This window comes from Acartia tonsa, chromosome 8, assembly GCF_053477335.1.
Source record: "Acartia tonsa isolate MP-2025a chromosome 8, ASM5347733v1, whole genome shotgun sequence".
Lineage (NCBI taxonomy): Eukaryota > Metazoa > Arthropoda > Copepoda > Calanoida > Acartiidae > Acartia > Acartia tonsa.
This window is the reverse complement of record NC_137267.1, coordinates 47571378-47588958: the sequence shown is the minus strand read 5'-3', so window position 1 is coordinate 47588958 and position 17581 is coordinate 47571378. Positions and strand designations below refer to the sequence as shown.

Sequence of the window (17581 nt, the reverse complement as noted above, 5' to 3'; positions counted from 1 at the left end):
GCCTGAAATAATATTTTCCTACGTTTCCCATCCCTTATCCCTGGTCCTGTATAGCTAACTGGGATATGTAGGTAGGTTGGTCTTTAACTCTCATAAAGTCATTTTGTAAATTGTATATTGTAGAAAAAAATTTAAAAAATTATTTTCTTTTCAGACCAAACCTTCACTTTCAAAAAGACATTTCATATTTAAATTTATTTGACAAATTAATAAACCTAATTCAATATTTACTTATTTTGTTAGAACATAATCTTATAGCTCCTAATTTTAACATGTAAGTAAATATTGTTAAATCTAATAATTTAGGTTATTAAATATGAAATTGTACAATTTTGGATAGATATTATGGATCAACTGCAGTTCACGGTAAAATATTCCTCGTAACGAGTATTTCCAAAAATCTATAAATTTTAAAGACTGCTAGCTGCCAAACGGCTGAATGTACAGATCATACCTGCACACCATTTCAAGCCGCATAAGAAGGTCTACAAATAATCTGGAATAGCCAAAATCCAATGATGCACAGGGAAAGCATTACTGAAGAAAAAACGCGTAAAATGGGTCTTTTTAGCGCATTTCACTGCACTGCAAGACAATTATGCTATATTGATTTATGGCTATTCCAGATTATTTGTAGGCCTTCTTATGCTGCTTAAAACAATGTGCTGGCATGATCTGTACGTTCTGCCGTTTTGCAGCTAGCAGCCTTTAAAATTCAAAGATTTTTGGAAATATTCGTTACCAGGAATATTTTACCGTAAACTGCAGTTGATCCTATATTATTATTTGGCTGCTGTACCAGATTTGCATGTACTCTGATTAAGTGATACTCTCAGCTGGATAAAATAATGATACTCCCATTAACCCCCTTTACCCCATCCTCTCCCCTCCTGATGGATCAACGAACTGACTAATAAATGAGGTCCATATTATCAAGCCAAATTAGCGACAATTTTTTCACTGTCATAATATCCACGTATATTCTAATCTACATCCATTTCAGGGATAAGGGATAGAAAACGTAGGAAAATATTATTTCAGGCCTATTTCAAGCCTAGGCTTAAAAAACTAGTTTTGGGATGGCGCAGTAGTTCGTTATAAACAGTAATGAAATAGCTGTGTGTGTGTGTGTGTAGATAAAGTATAGAATAAAATTCAGGTAGCTAGTCTATATATTAATGGCTTTTGTTAAAATCACGTTATGATGTTTTTTTGTCTCTTGCATTTTTATTAAAGAGTAAAAATTTTATTTAAAAATATTATTTTATCATTTCTTATTAAAATTCGAAATAAATGAATAAATTTAGTACAATAAATAAATAAGTACTTGGGTAACCTTCTATAAATAATCTTGTTCTATATTAGTAGAATAATGTTTTTTGTACTTTTTAGCATTTAATAGTACATTAGTTGTTTCATTCAATTCCGTATAAAGGTTTAAAATTTAAAATACAACATTTCATTTATAAACTACCAAATGAATTAATTCGTAGCTACCTACTTTCCAAAAATAATTACTCTATTTTTGTTTTTTTATATATGGTATTTTTTAATGTAAACTCTGGGCAGATTTGATATTTAAACTGTTTTTAAACTATTTTTGAATGGGGGGTCAAAAATATACTAGGACACCTATAGAATCAGACTGCAGAGCCCAAATTTGAATTAAGTCCCCAATAAACTTTTTTTGGGGGATTTAAAAATTAATTTTTACTGTTGCTCTGGTCATTTTTACCAGATCAAAAGGTCTTTTTTTACTTCGTGTAATATTGTAACTTAGTGAACAATTTTATATAATTCACTTTATACTGATACAATAAAAAAACATTACTCTGTTCAATGGGATTAATTTTTTTTCTAAAACAATTAATTTCATTGAAAAATCTGACATAATACAATAAAAAACATAATGCTGAATTTAAACCAATTAGAAATTAGAATTTCCGAAAGAGTGTTTTCACAAAGTGACTTATTTCAAACGTAGTTAAATAATTCTATTTAATAAAAATGAAAAGAATGAAAACCCTACTCATAAAAGATACATACTTTTTAAAAATATGTTTGAATAATCTTATTTTATATCATATTTGTATATGTGACAAAAATAAATTTGTTGTATTGCATAAACATTTGTTGTCATCTTAATTTATTTAACCCTTTACAGCCAATTTTTATGTGTTTTAATGTATAATAGAAATGAAACATTTTTATGTTAATTCATTGATACATCGTAAAGAATTAATTTTTAATTAGTATTGATAGATAAAATCAAAAGACCTAACTTTACTGTATACTAGCATACAATATTTAGGAAGCAAGACACTCTAAAAGCTGAGTATTTTACCTACAAAGGGAAGAAACATCACGATTCAGTAAAAATTATTTAATCCATAGTAAAAAATAAACTTTAAAATCCTAATAAAAATTGATGTGGGCAATTGTTCTCATTTTTGGCTTTGCAGTATGATTCTACAGATGTCAAAGTATATTTTTAATATACCTTTTAAAAATAGTTTAAAAACAGTTTAAGTTGAAGTGATCGAACACCTTTTCTTATTAATTCCTATTTTTATTAAGAAGCAGACAAGATAAATTTTTTTCATTGCTGCGTTTTATTATATTCTCATCCGCCAATTGGTGATTGGTTGGTACAAAACAGGCCGATTCTTATTGGTTTAGAGCGATAGCTACTTGGGAGCGTCCGCCAGTTTGTTAGGAATTTGTAAAAGTTGCAATATCCCTTTAGAATCTAGGCCGGGACCTAATTAATGGCCAGGTTTCCTAACCCTTATCCCCGATCCATTTTTATTTGTTTTCTCATAACTAAATTTTATAGGTCCTGAATTTGAATTACTTTTAAGAAAAAGTTGATATTAGTAAATATTTTGAAATGTAATCTCAATAAATTTGGTTATTAAATATGAAGTTGTACAATATTGGATATAGGACATACACGTGGATATTATTGCAGGGGAATTGTTGTCAATTAAGGTTGCTAACATGGACATAGTTTATTAGTCAGTTCGTTCATCCTGTAGAAGAGGAGAGAATATAGTAAAGCGGGTGGATTGGGGGATATAGTTATTTTAGCCCGCTGCGAGTTTCACTTTAATTTTATTAGAGAACATGATAATCTGGTGTGACATCCAAGTAATAATATATCCATTGTTGTACAAAATTAAATATTTAAATTCTAATTTACATATATACATTACAATTAAGAAATCTTACAAATATAATATTTAACTTTTACGAAGTAATTTTGATATTTAATGAAAATAAGATATTTTAATAGTCAAGATTATTTAGCTAAATATTATATTAGGATAATTCAGGAATCTAAGGGATAAGATAATGGCTGATAAATTTGTGTAAATCCTCTATGACAAATTGATAATGCACAAAATTACACCTTTTGCAGATTACAATTAGTGGTTGAAACTTTTGGACATGAACCTATAGGAAATAAAAATTCAATAAGGTCCCCAAAGTTGTTAAGCTAACGAATAAGAAAACGTTATTATAAAACTTAGGGACCCCCTCCCTACTATCCAGATTTTTTTCTATAAATGAAAAATATAACAAAAGTTTTAGAAAAAAGATACAATAAAATAATTAAAGTACAAATCCTTAAAATCTTACGGATTAAACATACAACTATAAATTTTCTCTTAAGATTAAAAAGTTTTTAACGAGAATAATTAAGTAATAACCTAGATATTCATATAAAAACTTCTTATAATTAGAAAAAAAATTAGAATATGCAGAACATAAGATGCTGTACGTATTGGTGCAAAAAATGGGGACAAATTTCAAATTGTTTTGGCGTGTGACGTCATACCCCCATCTCTTTTCTAGGGGGTTTCTTTCCTCCTTCCCTTTTCTTTCCCCTCACTTGTGACGTAAATAAACAGCCCCGTCAAATCAATTTAAAAATTGTCCCCATTTTTTGCACCAATACGTACAGCATCCCCGTTTCCATTCAAAATTAGATAATTGTATTTTTATTGAACATAACTAACTAGCTAATCATAATCGCAGCCTTACTGAAAATTCATGTATAGCATCGTATTACAGACAATTTTCTAGGAACTTTAAAATAAAAATCATGAAATCGATGACAATTTTGTTAGCCGGGCTTTTGACCAATCGGGGCTAACAAAGCTAGTTTTAATCTAATACTTTTTTCGTTTTCATAACACCGGAAAGCTGTCTTTAAGTCGATACGAAAAATAAGTATCAAATGAAATGTTTTGAATATTGGATATTTGAGCAGAAAGCAGCGTTTTCACTATTTAAAAACCTGGAGTCAGTATTCAGCGAGGAGGAAACTGTTTATGTTAGGAGTGTTACCCTCTCATATAATCTGGCCTACTATCCATATGTTGATAAAGGTAAATAGTAGGGTTTGGCCGGATATCCGGTTTGGCCTGATATCCGGCCGGATACCGGTTATTGAAACTATAAAGATACCAAACATCTGGCTGATTTATAATGCCAGATATCCAGTCATCCGGCCCAACCCTAGTAAAAAGACAACAACAATGTAAAAAGCTTTTTATAGTGCCCATAAAAATTACGTCATACTGGCCTTACATTGGTCAATTAAAATGTATACTGGCCTGTCATTTGTATTTTAGTCTGTGTATTGGCTTATCATTGATCATTTGTAATGTATGACGTCATTTTTTTAAAGGCACTATAAAAAACTTTATAATGTTGTCGAAGAGCAGCACCAGTTTAATATTACTAATTAAATCATATATATATATGTATTACCCCTTATCATATCATAAGTGGCTGAAAAAAAAATGAGGGATGGGATATTTGACTGTAAAATATATTATTTAAAAAAGCTCAACGACTTTGGATACTTTTATTAAATTTTATTTCGTTGGTTCTTAACAAGCATAGTCTAAACATTTTCTTTCTCAAACACTCTCAATGGCTTGCAGTATAATTCGCTCAAACATCTTTAGTAATTTTTAAAATGATTTTTTTTTTAATTTAGAAATAGCTAAATTACTAATAGCCTACAAGACTGGCAAAGGAACACTGGCTCCCTATTATGAAAGACTACGCTATGCCCAACCTTCACAAGCTAAAATTTTTTGGTCTATGTTTCAAAACCTGTCCCATTTCAAGGTAATAAATATAAAAAATAAAATAAACATATTAAACATTACTATTAAGTCAAATTAACAAAAATTAAAAGTTAACATAACTCTCAACCAAGTTTGAAAAATATTTTTAAAGTTTAAAATCTCTAATGGTTAACTAGAAGGAATTTTAAAAAATTCCGCTTTCATTGAACTGGGATTTCAGAGGTAAATTTGTAATTTTATATTTTAAAAATTTAACATATGACCACATTTAATTCTAAAAGCTTATTTAGATGTTAACAGATCGAACAAAAGTTTTACTAGTTCAGGTAGAATATCTATTAAATTATAATCAGATTAAAAACAGGATTCTGTTTAAGGACATACTTACAATTTGGACTTGATTATAGAAGTGCCTTGCCCTAAGTGTTGTATCTTGTTGTCCTAGGAATCATTGTTCCCCACATAATGTTAAAAATTAACATGTTTCAAATAAATGTACAGACTTTCTAGTAACAATTAAAGAGCAGCTATGCTAATTGTAACATGAATGATGAATCATCACCCAAATTTTAAAATTGTCTGGAGATGCTGTGAGTATTGGTGCAAAAAATATGACGTAACAAAAAAAATAGCCAATGAGAGTCCACTATAAATTTTACCATTGGTCAATAACAGCCTCTCATTGGCTAATTTTTTTTGTTACATCATATTTTTTGCACCAATACTCACAGCATCTTGTTTGGACAATTATAACATGCCTAAATAAAGAAAAGAGCTAATTGAGATGTAGGGACGTTCATGTCCTTATTATATAGATGCTTTGCATTTAAAACTATTGATTGTAAATTTAGAGAAATCTACCCATGTGTCAAGACATCAGCTACGCACAATTCCTAAATGGTCACACAGCAACAACACTAGTTGAACAGGTAAATTAATAAATATAAAATCTGGGATATATTAATGAGTGAGATATCAGTTACCCTGGACTTCAGATGCCCAGTAATTGGGGATTTAAAATTTCCCACCTCCTATAAAGGTTTCAAGGTTAAAAATTGGGGTAGAACACCCTGAATAGCACTAATGAGCTTTATAGACAAACAAAAATTTTTTGGGTTTTGCTAAAATATTCAAATTGTTGGAAAACGATAGTATAGTTAAAAAAAACAATTAAATATTCAAATATGTTGAATTTATAAAAATGAATAAAAGTCTATTACTGGTTATCTGAAAAGGGGCTTCTGTATTCTCGTCCATAATAATACCTTAATTTTATATTTTGTTTTCATAATTAAAATTTGATATTAAGTACATGATTTGCCTTAGTAAATTGTAGAGTAAAGTAATTACATACTGCGCAGGCGCTTTCTGAAGAGTACGTCAAAATATTAGAGGTGAGTTATGGTAATGGGTTTATTACAACTTAGATCTTACACCTGATTATCATGAATTGTAATAAAGTGAAATTTGTGACTTGCTAAAATAACCATATCCTCCTTCACTCCATCCCCTTCCATCCACTGCGAATTTTAAAAGAAAAAAAGTTGACCCTTAAAATTCCACCTTGAAGTGATACTTTTCTAATAGTTTATAGTCCACTAAGTCGTAAGCAGTAAAAATTAAAATCCATTAAGTCCCTTCTAACGAGATATTGGCAACTTTTTGCACACATTTTCGCAAACGGCAATTATTTCCTTTATTTGGAGTTTTGGTTAATAACATTTTCATAAAAGTTTTCAGTAATAATCATTTAAGATCCATTGTTGAGAAGAAATGACTGGAAAAGTGTGTTTCCATGCAAAATAAGCTTAAAATCTAATGATTTTAAAAATTAGCGATTTAATAGTAAAAAAAAAAATATTTTTAACTTTTTTATAGCCTGAATATGTTTAATTTAGTTTTTTTTATATAATCTATTCTTTAAAAAGACAGGCATATTCTTTCAGATTTGAAAAAAATAAAAAAAATTAAAAATCGGAATTAATCAAAATTAATCTGTAGCCTTTAAAAAATACTTTTGATATTTTTAACCTATATAATCAATAAAATCAATGGAAAATAAAATATTTTTATAAAACAAACTTTTGGAAAAGGTTTAAGATAACTTCATAAAAGTAGAATATTTTTCTTGTCTTTTAAAAAAATGCAAATTAAACATAGTTAACGACTATTTAATTAGCAAGAATGGTAATAAAATATTTCAATAACTGCTTAAACCTTTTTGTGGCCATGTTATTTACTTAAACAGAAATTCTATTTTGTCAGAATTATAAAAATAATGAAGTATTTTCAAAAAAGCTTGCAAAATAAACGTAATTTTATCAAACTTCCTCACAGTTTATAGAGGGTATTGTTGTAAAATGTTAATTATCAAAATAAAATCTTCAATTTACAACGTTTAAAACACCTAAAAGTAAATTCTAAGCAAAATTAAATTTATTTCCTAGATTTAGAGTAGCTGCGCTACTTAAAAAAACATCTAGTATTAAAACCAATCAGCTGATCAAATTGCTATAGACATTATTTGTTGGGTTGTTATTAACTGAAACATTTATTTTATTTTTAATTCTAAAACGATGCTTGTCATGCTAAAAACGCTACGCCCCCAGCAATCATTATGGGCACTAGAATTTAATCCCCTCTATTTTTTAATTTAAGTTTTACAAAAAAAAAAACAAGGAACACATCTGTTCAGCGGATAACGAGTTCCTTTGCTAGAGACAGATATACATACATCCCGTTATTTCCATATAAGTACTAGCGGCTACGTACCCTTAAATCCTCTAGGGACACTTGGGGATAGGAATGGGAGGGAGGGGAGGGGGGGGGGGGTGAAGAGTCGCAACTACACTTAAGATCATAGTTTTTCAAAAATTTTAGAGGGTTATTTTTTGTTAGGAGCAATTTTTATATTGTGGAGGTACCCTTTCCCAAAATAGTTATAAACATGGCCAGGACATATGTATATAAAGCTTTAATGTTATAATATTTTTGACAAACTGAATTTGTGATATATTTTTATTCATGAAAGTACCCCCTTGCAAAAATTTCAGAACAAACTAACATGCTAAAATTTATTGGGTTATACTTTGATCATTGTCAAAATAAAACATTTATGACAACAACCATTAGTAGCAAAGCACAAAAAATCTTGTAATGGTCAAATGCACAAAGTGAGAGCAGATGTTAAGTTTTCTTAACAAATACAAATGAGAGGAGAGAATATGTAATATGTCTTTTGAAGCATGACCAACAGACAGACAAAAAGGCATTGTAAAGAATAAATGTCAAAAGAATCTTCACTGAATATTTCAGCTGTCTCCAATAAGACCTAAGAAAATTACATTTTCCCCTTATTGTTACGGACTAACTAACACACAGAAAAAGTGAATTATAGAGTAGCTTCACCACTAAAGATTTGATTCTGAATAGCATTAGCTCAAACACCCCCTCACTCCTAAACAAAGCAGCTTCACATTGCTGAAATCTAATATGAATTATCATAAACATTAACAGTCCTTTTATAGAAGATTGTAATTATAGAGTAGCAGCACTTAACTACTTAACTATAATTAAAGAAGAAAGTTATTTGTAGATACAAATTTATTTAAATATGCTCTGATCAAAATTCAATTGTAGCTCTCAGTAGAAAATAAAATAAAGGCAGCCGTTAGTAATATTTAAGTAAAAAAGGACCTAAAAACAAAGGTTGTTAAATAAAAGGATGAAGAAAGCGAAAATTTACTTTGACTCACTTATAGTCGGAAATTTATTATCAAACAGGGGACATACACAGAAATTTTAAGACCTCTAGCTCTAATAGTGGCTCAGATAATAGGGGAGGGGGCGTCGAACACCACCCCCTCACCCCCGACCGATAAAGATGCGGCAAGGGGCCCGACTGTTAAGAATTAAGTAAATTATACAATATGACATTTAGTCAAATTTCAAACAAATATTTTTTCATTAATTCATTTATAAAAATCAATATTATAAATATGAACTCACAAAGAGACGTTGTATGTTATCATAATACATTTAGTCTGCTATGTAAAACAAAACAATTTTGTAACTTCATGTTATTCCATTAAAAACGTCTTATTTCGTTTCCTTATGTTACAATTAATATTTTTTATCGATCGATATTCCATAAATCACTAAAGAATCCATCGAAAAATAAGCTAAAAGAGTTTAAATATTGGGAAAATTCGAAGAATTCGATAAGTATTTAGGAACCAATCGAAATGAAACGAAGAAATTCGTGAGAATATTCGGATAAATAAAACCAGTTCGAAATCGAAAGATTAATAAATTCTATGGTAGGTAGCTATTAAAAAATTCTTTTTCTTTTTTTAAAAAAGAAACATTTTAAGGAATCTGAAAAAATACTGAGAAAAGAACTAATATGCAATTTAAAAAATCTTGTTTTATTTAAGCATTTTAAATAAAAAAGCATAATATATAAAAAATAATACAAAGTGTATAATAATTTAGTTAGGCAGAGTCACGATGAAAGTCTGAGAGGACTCAATGGCTAGAAGTTCCTCGCCGTTGGCTCTAACCTCCGGAACGTCTTGAGGGAGGGGATAACCTTCGTTGTTGAGAGGGCATCCTTGGGGGTCTAGATAGCCCGAAGCTAACAAAATTTGGAAAATAAGGGCGCGGTTCAGGGGTGCCGAATGGGCGGAGGACCAAGAAGGTGTCGTCCGTGAAGTGATGGAGTTGGAGGCTTGGTCTGTAAGGGCTGCTAAAGACCTGGGGACTGCTGTGCTCGAGGATTTTAGCATAATTTTGGAAAATATTTCAATGAGCGTTGTATCATCAATAGCTCGATAATGTTGAGCTGTAGCTATGGAGCGCCATCGGCCTAAGACTCGGATATGATCATCGCTCATACCTAGTCTAAAGGCAGATGACACTCCTAAGCTTTTAGCAGATTTAGATGTAATTTTATGCTTAAGTCCTAGATTACTATAAATTAAGTTTACATCCTTCATTAAGGTGGAAGCTGAAATGGCATAACGTCCATCTGCAACTAGGATTCTAAAAAATAATTACTTATTAAAATTTGTGAAGATTAAAAAAGGAAAAAAGAAATGTGTGAATTTATTATGCTTAAAAAACTCGCCTAGAAGATTTCGAAGTGGTACCGTTCCCTGTACGTGGCAGAAGGTAGCTAGTATCCAAACAGGATGTATCTGATGAATATAACCGGAGCCTATTATAATACAGGACCAGTAATGAATAAAGACAGTACTCTGATCCGTTGAAGATCACGTAACTGGTGGAGCCCTCGAATCTAGAAAAATAATATTTATGTCTTTATGTAAAAAACAATGAATTTCTAGATGAGATACAAAGTTGAAAATATAAAAATTTGTAATTTAGAAAAGGTTTCCATGGTAAAATCTTAACAATTCTAAGGTATATGAGATAGGAAATTAGATAATAGCTAGAAAACTCGTTTGTAATCATAATTTTAAAATTTCAAATAAGAAATTAAAAAACTTTGAAAGGAATTTTGTTTAAAGATAACTAGAAATTATTTTGCAACCATAATTAAATTTTCAACTGAATAAAAATAAGAAAATAGGTAGAAGAAAATTTTTGTATGAAATTTGAAAAATTTTGAATTAAAATTTTAAATTGTCTGGGAAAAAAGAAAAATTTTTAAAGAAATTTTTCTTTGTCAAAAATAAGTACCTAGGATCAGTTTTAGAAGATCTGAAGGTTATGGACATTGCTGGCGTGTCTCCTAGTGTGGTAACCGCTAGATCACAAGCTCTTAATCGCAGCAGGTCAGATATGCGCGCACACAAGCTGTATTGGAGGTGTTGAGCCACGATCGCTCGGAGGGTCACAATTGGAATCTTAAGAAAAACAAGGTTTCTATTAGAAAACAATATTAATGTGAGATGAAAGAATAAAAAAGTGTAAAAACTCCATATTTTAAAAATAAATTTGGTCCGAAAAACTAAATTGGAATCTTAAGAAACTAAGATTTCTATTAAAATCAAGATTAATGTGAAATAAAAGAAAAAAGTGTAGAACTCTATATCTTAAAAGTAGTTTGGTCCGAAAACTTCTAATAGTTAAATGGTAAATATTAACTAAAATTTATTCGAAAAAGAAGTTTTATGAGCCGTATGAAAGCTGATTACCTGATCTGGATTCTTTAAAAAAGGTGTCACGTGCTTATCAATGGCCAAGGTCAGATATTTTATGGGCAGTTTAGGCGCTTTCTTGGTTAGAGGCTGTTCTGCAGAGGCTCTTCTCGTGATACCTTGATACATTCTTTCTATTTGGGGGGTCCAGGGGGATTTCATATCCAATGCGCTGGCAAGAAAATCGATGGCGCCAGCCAAACCGACTACGGCGGATTTTTTAGCTGCGGAGTCCTCTAAATATTCTATGTAAGCGGCTAAATCCTTTTTTGAGAAATTTAACAGAGTTTTATTTCTGTCTTCGCAAAAAATTTCAAAACGGCGTAAAGTACGGTTGTGCAGTAATTGCGTGGACTTAGTTCTTGAAGACGCTGTCAATTTTATATGACGTTTCCTTTTTTCCGTAAGGTTGTATTTCTCTAAAACTGAAGGAAAATAAAGAGGGCCTCTCTTTTCTAGAGGTCTGTTGTCTTTAAGAGTTTGTAACGGAGCATTAAACTTATGATAATTCACAGCGGAATGTTTGAAAGATGTTCTCATTGTAAGATGCTGAAAAAATTTTGTACAATTCATTAAAAAAAAAAAACATATTGATTAAAATTTTGGTAAAGGAATTGCATAGTCTTTACCGGTGTGAATCAATAAGGCGAGAGTTTTAAACGTCTTATGACCGTTGAAAAAATTATTAGGTGTAGAAGCAATATAATAAGGATCCCAGAGAAGAAAATTTTTGACAAAAGAATTAAAATAAGATCCTTTAACAATGCAATTCCAAAAAGGGTACGTCGGCCATAAGGGCAAAACTACTACTGCTGTTATATCCTCATACAATTTTAATTTATTAAAAACACGAGAAAGGAGAGAAATTGGGGGGTGGATGTAGTAACATTCTGAACTAGTCAGGGAAACTGTGAAAAAATCAATATCATAACAATTTAGTTGTGGAAAAGGGGCAATGAATTTCTCTACTTTACAATTTTAAGATGTTGCGAAACAGTCAATTGAAAATTTGATAGAAAAATAACTTTGAAGAAATTGAAAATCATCTAAACTAATTCCAAATTCATTAGAAGATTTAAAAAGTTTAGAGCCTAAATCTGCTAAAGTGATGAGTGAGCTGTCTCGGGGCATCCATTTAGGTAAAATACGAATTGCGTATTGGAATTCTAAAAGTTTTAATTGAATTAATAATTTTTGGATAACTAAATTACGGCTTCCAATGCGCAAAAAAGAGTAAAGACACATGCTGTCAGTTATCCAAATAACCAACTGTCCTTTGAGGGTGGCAAAATAATTGCTGTAATGTTCAAAAGCTTTAATTATACTTAAAAGTTCTCTATGGCCTGAAGATAATTCAGCCTCTTGTGGAGTAAATAAATAATCAGAAATAATTTTACAATCTCCAGCTTTGAAGGAAAAGGCTGAGTGGTCAGAAGCGTCTGACACGAAAACATTACAATGTTTGTTTAAGTCATTAGGATCAATGTTGTCAATTAAAAAAGATGTCTGATGGGGGGAAAAAACTTCTATTGTTTTAGATTCCGTACGAATGGGTTGTCCGTTTAAAGAAACAAAATGTTCTTTGCAGAGGGACAATTCTTGAAACATATCTGCATTGACAAACAAAGCTCCTTTCCAACCATACTGTGAGGTGTAAACACCAAGAGCATGATTAGAATTTCTAGCTACAACACGAATAAAATCTCCATGACTAAAATATGCATGACATAGTTTGCCTAAAAAAGAGGCTAAAATTGTAACATCTACAGGGTCGTTAGAATCAAAAGCAAATAAAATTTTATCAAGAAGAAATAAAACTTTTTGAATTTTTATGATGGGCAAGGAAATTATCATTTTACTACTATCAAGAATAAAACCTAAATATTGTATGCGACGGACAGGTTCTAGTTGACATTTAGAAAGTTGGAAATGCCAACCTGCACATAGTAAAACTGATAGTACAAAGTGTGTACTAAGAAGACATTTAAAATAATTTAATTCGACAGTCAAACCGTCATCAATATAGACACTAATGTCTATATTGTGACGGTGACAAAAATGTTTGACTGGACGGATCAAAGCATCAACTAAAAATACGGCTGAGGCAACCCCGAAGGGAAGCCTTAAATATTTGTAAAAAGAATAGGAATTATCAGCATTTTTGTAACAAAAACCAAAAAGTTCAGTAACGGCAGGATCTAGATGTACTTGATGGTACATGCCCCGCAAATCCCAAGATGTAAAAAATACATCCTGAGAAATGCGAGGCAGCACTGTCTTAATGTCATTTAAAGAGACGTTCTCAGGCTGGAGAAGTAGATTAATGTGGCGTGATAAATCGATGCACAATCTAAAAGCAGGAAAATATTTCGAAAAATTTTAAAGGGGAATAAATATGAAAATTTTGAAAAAATGAATTCAAAATGAAAAGATATTTTGAGGGGTAGTGTAAAGAATTGAAAAAGAAAGAATATTTTCTAAAAAAAGGAATAGAAAAAAGAGGGGAATCAAAAAAGAATTGAAGAAAGAAATTTGAAAATAATATTTATGTGTCGAAAAATTTTCCTGAGTTTAGTTGTGTTAGTTAAACTACATGTTCTACTAGCCACCGTAAGAGGCGAACAACAATAAGGCTGATGATCGATTTGGGCAATAATACCTTTGTCTAACAAAGATTGAATTTCTTGACGAACAAATTCTGGATTGCGAACAGCGCTATTGTTGTTCTTCTCAAAATACGGTAACACAGGAGATGTAAAAACTTAAAAAAAGATAGATTATGGAGAATAATTGTAAAAGAAAAAAAAAAAAAAAAAAAATTTGTTTAACAAAAATAATATATAAGTAAATGTGGAAAGAATTATTCTCAATAATCTACCTGGTTGATATCCAAAGGTAAGGGTTTGCAAAACAAAAGGTGGTGCATTAAGAATATTTTTATAAAAATTAATTGCTGTAAGCGAATGAATAGAATAAGCTGGAGAATAACTAGATAAAAAATCCGATTGAATATCGTATAAACGTTTATAATGTTCATAATCTTCTGTAAAACAAAAATTTTTTAGAGAAGCAATGTGAAAATTTGGAATATCTGAGGTAGGTATCGGTAGGTTTAAATCTTGAATAGTGTAAAGAGGGGTAGAATTATGACTTAGGGTTGGCGGAAGGACAGTCGTCGACTTTATGTCCTTCGCCGTTACATCCGTGACAGCGAAGAGATCCTCGACCTCGTCCTCTGGATCCTCTGCCCCTAGGGTTTGAGCCTCCATTTTGGTTAAACCGGCCGTTAGAGAAGCCGCCACGTGCTCCTCTGCTATAGTCTCCTCGAAAGTCAGGTAAGGAGTCCGAGATGCGCTGCTGCTGGGTGGTGAGGTAGCGCCTGTTACCTGCTAGAGCCACACGGTTGGCGTGGCCGATGTTTTTCGAAAAAGCCAGTTCGATGTATCCGATGGAGCTTTCAGCTATCTAGATAAAACGAAAATCTTGATAATTTTATAATAAAATATGCTGATATCTAGCTCTATGAAAAGAAAGGTGTCGTAGGAATTATTCTTTCCTTTAAAATGAAAGTGACAAATAATGAAACTCAAATGAAACGAAAAATAATTAAATGTCACGTAATATATTATAAAAATCTTTCCGTGGTGCGTGAGCTAATAAAACTGGTGCTAATCATGTACTTGCACGTCTTAAAAATAAATTTGAAAAACTAAATAGGTTTCATGGAAAAGAACCGGTTTCTATCTGCCGGATTTAAACGTAAAAAATAAGAAAATTAAAAAATGGCATAGGTTTGATTAGTATAAGACGAAAAAGAAGAAAAAATTTATGAAGTTCTTGCCTTTATTGCTTGATAGCAGGCTTGCAACGACTGCTGTAAGTCGTATAGCAGATTCTTGGGGGCCTTCAACGCCACAAGACGCTTCGCAGCATCCTCGACATAATTCTTCGAACGGCAGGTGTCTCTTATGACGCATTTTAAAAATGTGAGAGAGACGTCATTCTTTTCATCCAAAGACTTAATAGAAAAAAAACTATTGTGAGATTCCCAAGAAAAGAATTTTAAAATGGAAAAAAGATAAACATGGATAAAGAAATAACAAAAAACTAATATTCCGAAGAACAAAAATCCAAAAATGTTGAAAAAGAAAAAAGTTTTATAAAGGAATTTAGAAAAAGAAAATGCCCTTAACCCAAAGTAACTACCCTTTTTTGTTGAAATGGACTAATTAACCCCTACATATATTAAAAAATATATGATTGATCAAAAAAAATTTTAAAAGTATTTTTCTTACGTTGAGATGTTCGAAGAGGCGTTCCCGCTCGGCGTGTATGTCTGCAGACGTCATACCTATCCATGCAGGTGGGTCTGACAGGATTTCAGCTGCTCGCCGGAGGCGACGTCGAGCTTTTCGGCCACCTACTAGTTGACTGCTACTGTCTGAATCAGAAGAGTGCTTCTTGCTCTTCTTCTTTTTCTTCTTCTTTCCTAAAGAAAGAATATATGAAGACATGGTAATCCAAAGAATAATGTCAAATATTCAGTCAGTGTTCATAGAAGACAAGAAATTTATATTTCAAAATAATTGAACTTAAAATAAATTTCTGTGATAAATATCATTAAGATTTAAAAAGTTCATAAATGTGAGAAAGAAAGGATTTTGTCTATTTAAAAAATACCTTTTCTTTTCCTTTTAGGTTCATCTGATTCCGTAGAACTCGAAGATGAAGAGAACGAACTGGATGAAGAGGAACTACTAGAGTAGCGTTTCTTCTTTTTTGACTTCTTGCGTTTGGGGGAAAAATCGTCTAAATAAAAAGATTTTTATAAAATAAAATAAGGCGGAAAAAAGGTTTATAGCTGTAGAAAGGAAAAAAATAAAAAAGGGGGGAAAAAATTTAAAGTTTAGAAAGAAAATTTTTATGGGGGTAAAAAACTGCCAAGAAGACAAATTTTTATGAACTTCAATTTCTAAATAATTGAATCAAAATCATGATTACTAAGTATTAAATTTACCTGAAGACACTGAAGCATGTCTAACAGGCATCTTAACTTTCTCAGATTCAATGTGAGGAGCTGCAGACACCGATGGTCGCGCTGAAGCTGCAGACTCTTGAAGTCGCGCTGTCATTTTCGGCGGCTGATTTATTTGTGGCACAAAACCTATCCCCGGCAAATATGAGCCAGCTGGAGGGAGGTTATTTAACCCCAACGGATCTTTAGGATCCTGGGGAATAATCGTTTGTGCAACCGATGAAGGACCTGGAGCTACAACCGACGAGGGAGCTGAGGTATTTAATGGAGCCGAATAGGATCTAGATAAATTTGTGGTAGGAACCACTGTAGAAGGTGCGGGGGGGGGGGGGGGAATTATCCTCATCTGAGGAGTTGTGCGCATGTCCTGTAGGAACAGGCATTTTAGGTCTGAAGATGAAAAATAAATTGAAAGAAAGTTGAAAAAACAGTAAAAAATAAAAAACATTCATGAAAAAATCATGCAAAAATCAAAAATAATACATGCTGTAAATTAACAATTAGTATTTATTTAAAAAAGAAAAATCTAAGTAGGAAGAAAAATGAAATTAATTTAAGAATTTTGCGTCTGAAGATTAAATGAAGAAATAAGAATTTTTGGATAAGAAAGAAAAAATTTAGGAATTTATTCAATCAAGAATTGAAATGGTGTTGCGACATTCAGTTTCAAAATCTTTGACAGACTGGCCAAATTCATCATAAACAGATTTGGCGGTTAAAAAACTATCTTCTAAATTATGATTAATTTGTTCCAATTGATCACGAAAACGAAATACACGATTAATCATTTCTCTGATTATTAAATGTCTATCAGTTTCACTTTGATAAGTGACATAATAAAGAAGGGTGAAAGTTAAAAGCTCCTTAAAGGTACGGAGATTGCAAGCATGGAATGTCTTGACATTCCTTAGCTTATAGAACTCAAATGGTGTCATGATCACTGAGAATTTAAAAAACGCTGATCTGAAAAAATGTAGAGACATAATAGTTTAATATGTCAAATTAGAATAACTGATATTGATATAAAAATACAAAAAATAAAAAACTTTCCAATAATAAAATAAAGGGTTAGGGAGGGAGGGTGAAAACGTATTTAAAAAGCGATGTAAGAGAGAGTACTAGCTCTATCGGTGAATTGAAAACGAATGAGAATATAAAAAACGTTTTGATTTAAAGTAAGTTTTAGGAGATTTCAACTCGTGTGCCGGCAGGTTATAGAAACGTGTGATGCGCAATTTTCGAGAATGCTCCGTGATTCATTTCAGCAATCGATCAAT

The 17581-nt window shown here is 31.3% G+C and overlaps 2 protein-coding genes across 2 annotated transcripts; both read right to left on the bottom strand.

Moving 5' to 3' along the window:
- Positions 1-9515: 9515 nt before the first annotated feature.
- On the bottom strand, positions 9516-11958 carry LOC145327145 (uncharacterized). Its single transcript, XM_080170709.1, has 3 exons — positions 11267-11958; positions 10809-10975; positions 9516-10404 (listed from the first exon to the last, which is right to left on the bottom strand). Exons 1-3 carry the CDS (start codon positions 11840-11842, stop codon positions 10221-10223), a joined length of 927 nt encoding a protein of 308 aa, XP_080026835.1. The 5' UTR covers positions 11843-11958; the 3' UTR covers positions 9516-10220.
- Positions 11959-15008: 3050 nt separating this feature from the next.
- LOC145327144 (uncharacterized) lies at positions 15009-17349 on the bottom strand. Its single transcript, XM_080170708.1, has 4 exons — positions 16287-17349; positions 15950-16078; positions 15565-15758; positions 15009-15287 (listed from the first exon to the last, which is right to left on the bottom strand). Exons 1-4 carry the CDS (start codon positions 16750-16752, stop codon positions 15096-15098), a joined length of 981 nt encoding a protein of 326 aa, XP_080026834.1. The 5' UTR covers positions 16753-17349; the 3' UTR covers positions 15009-15095.
- Positions 17350-17581: the final 232 nt, after the last annotated feature.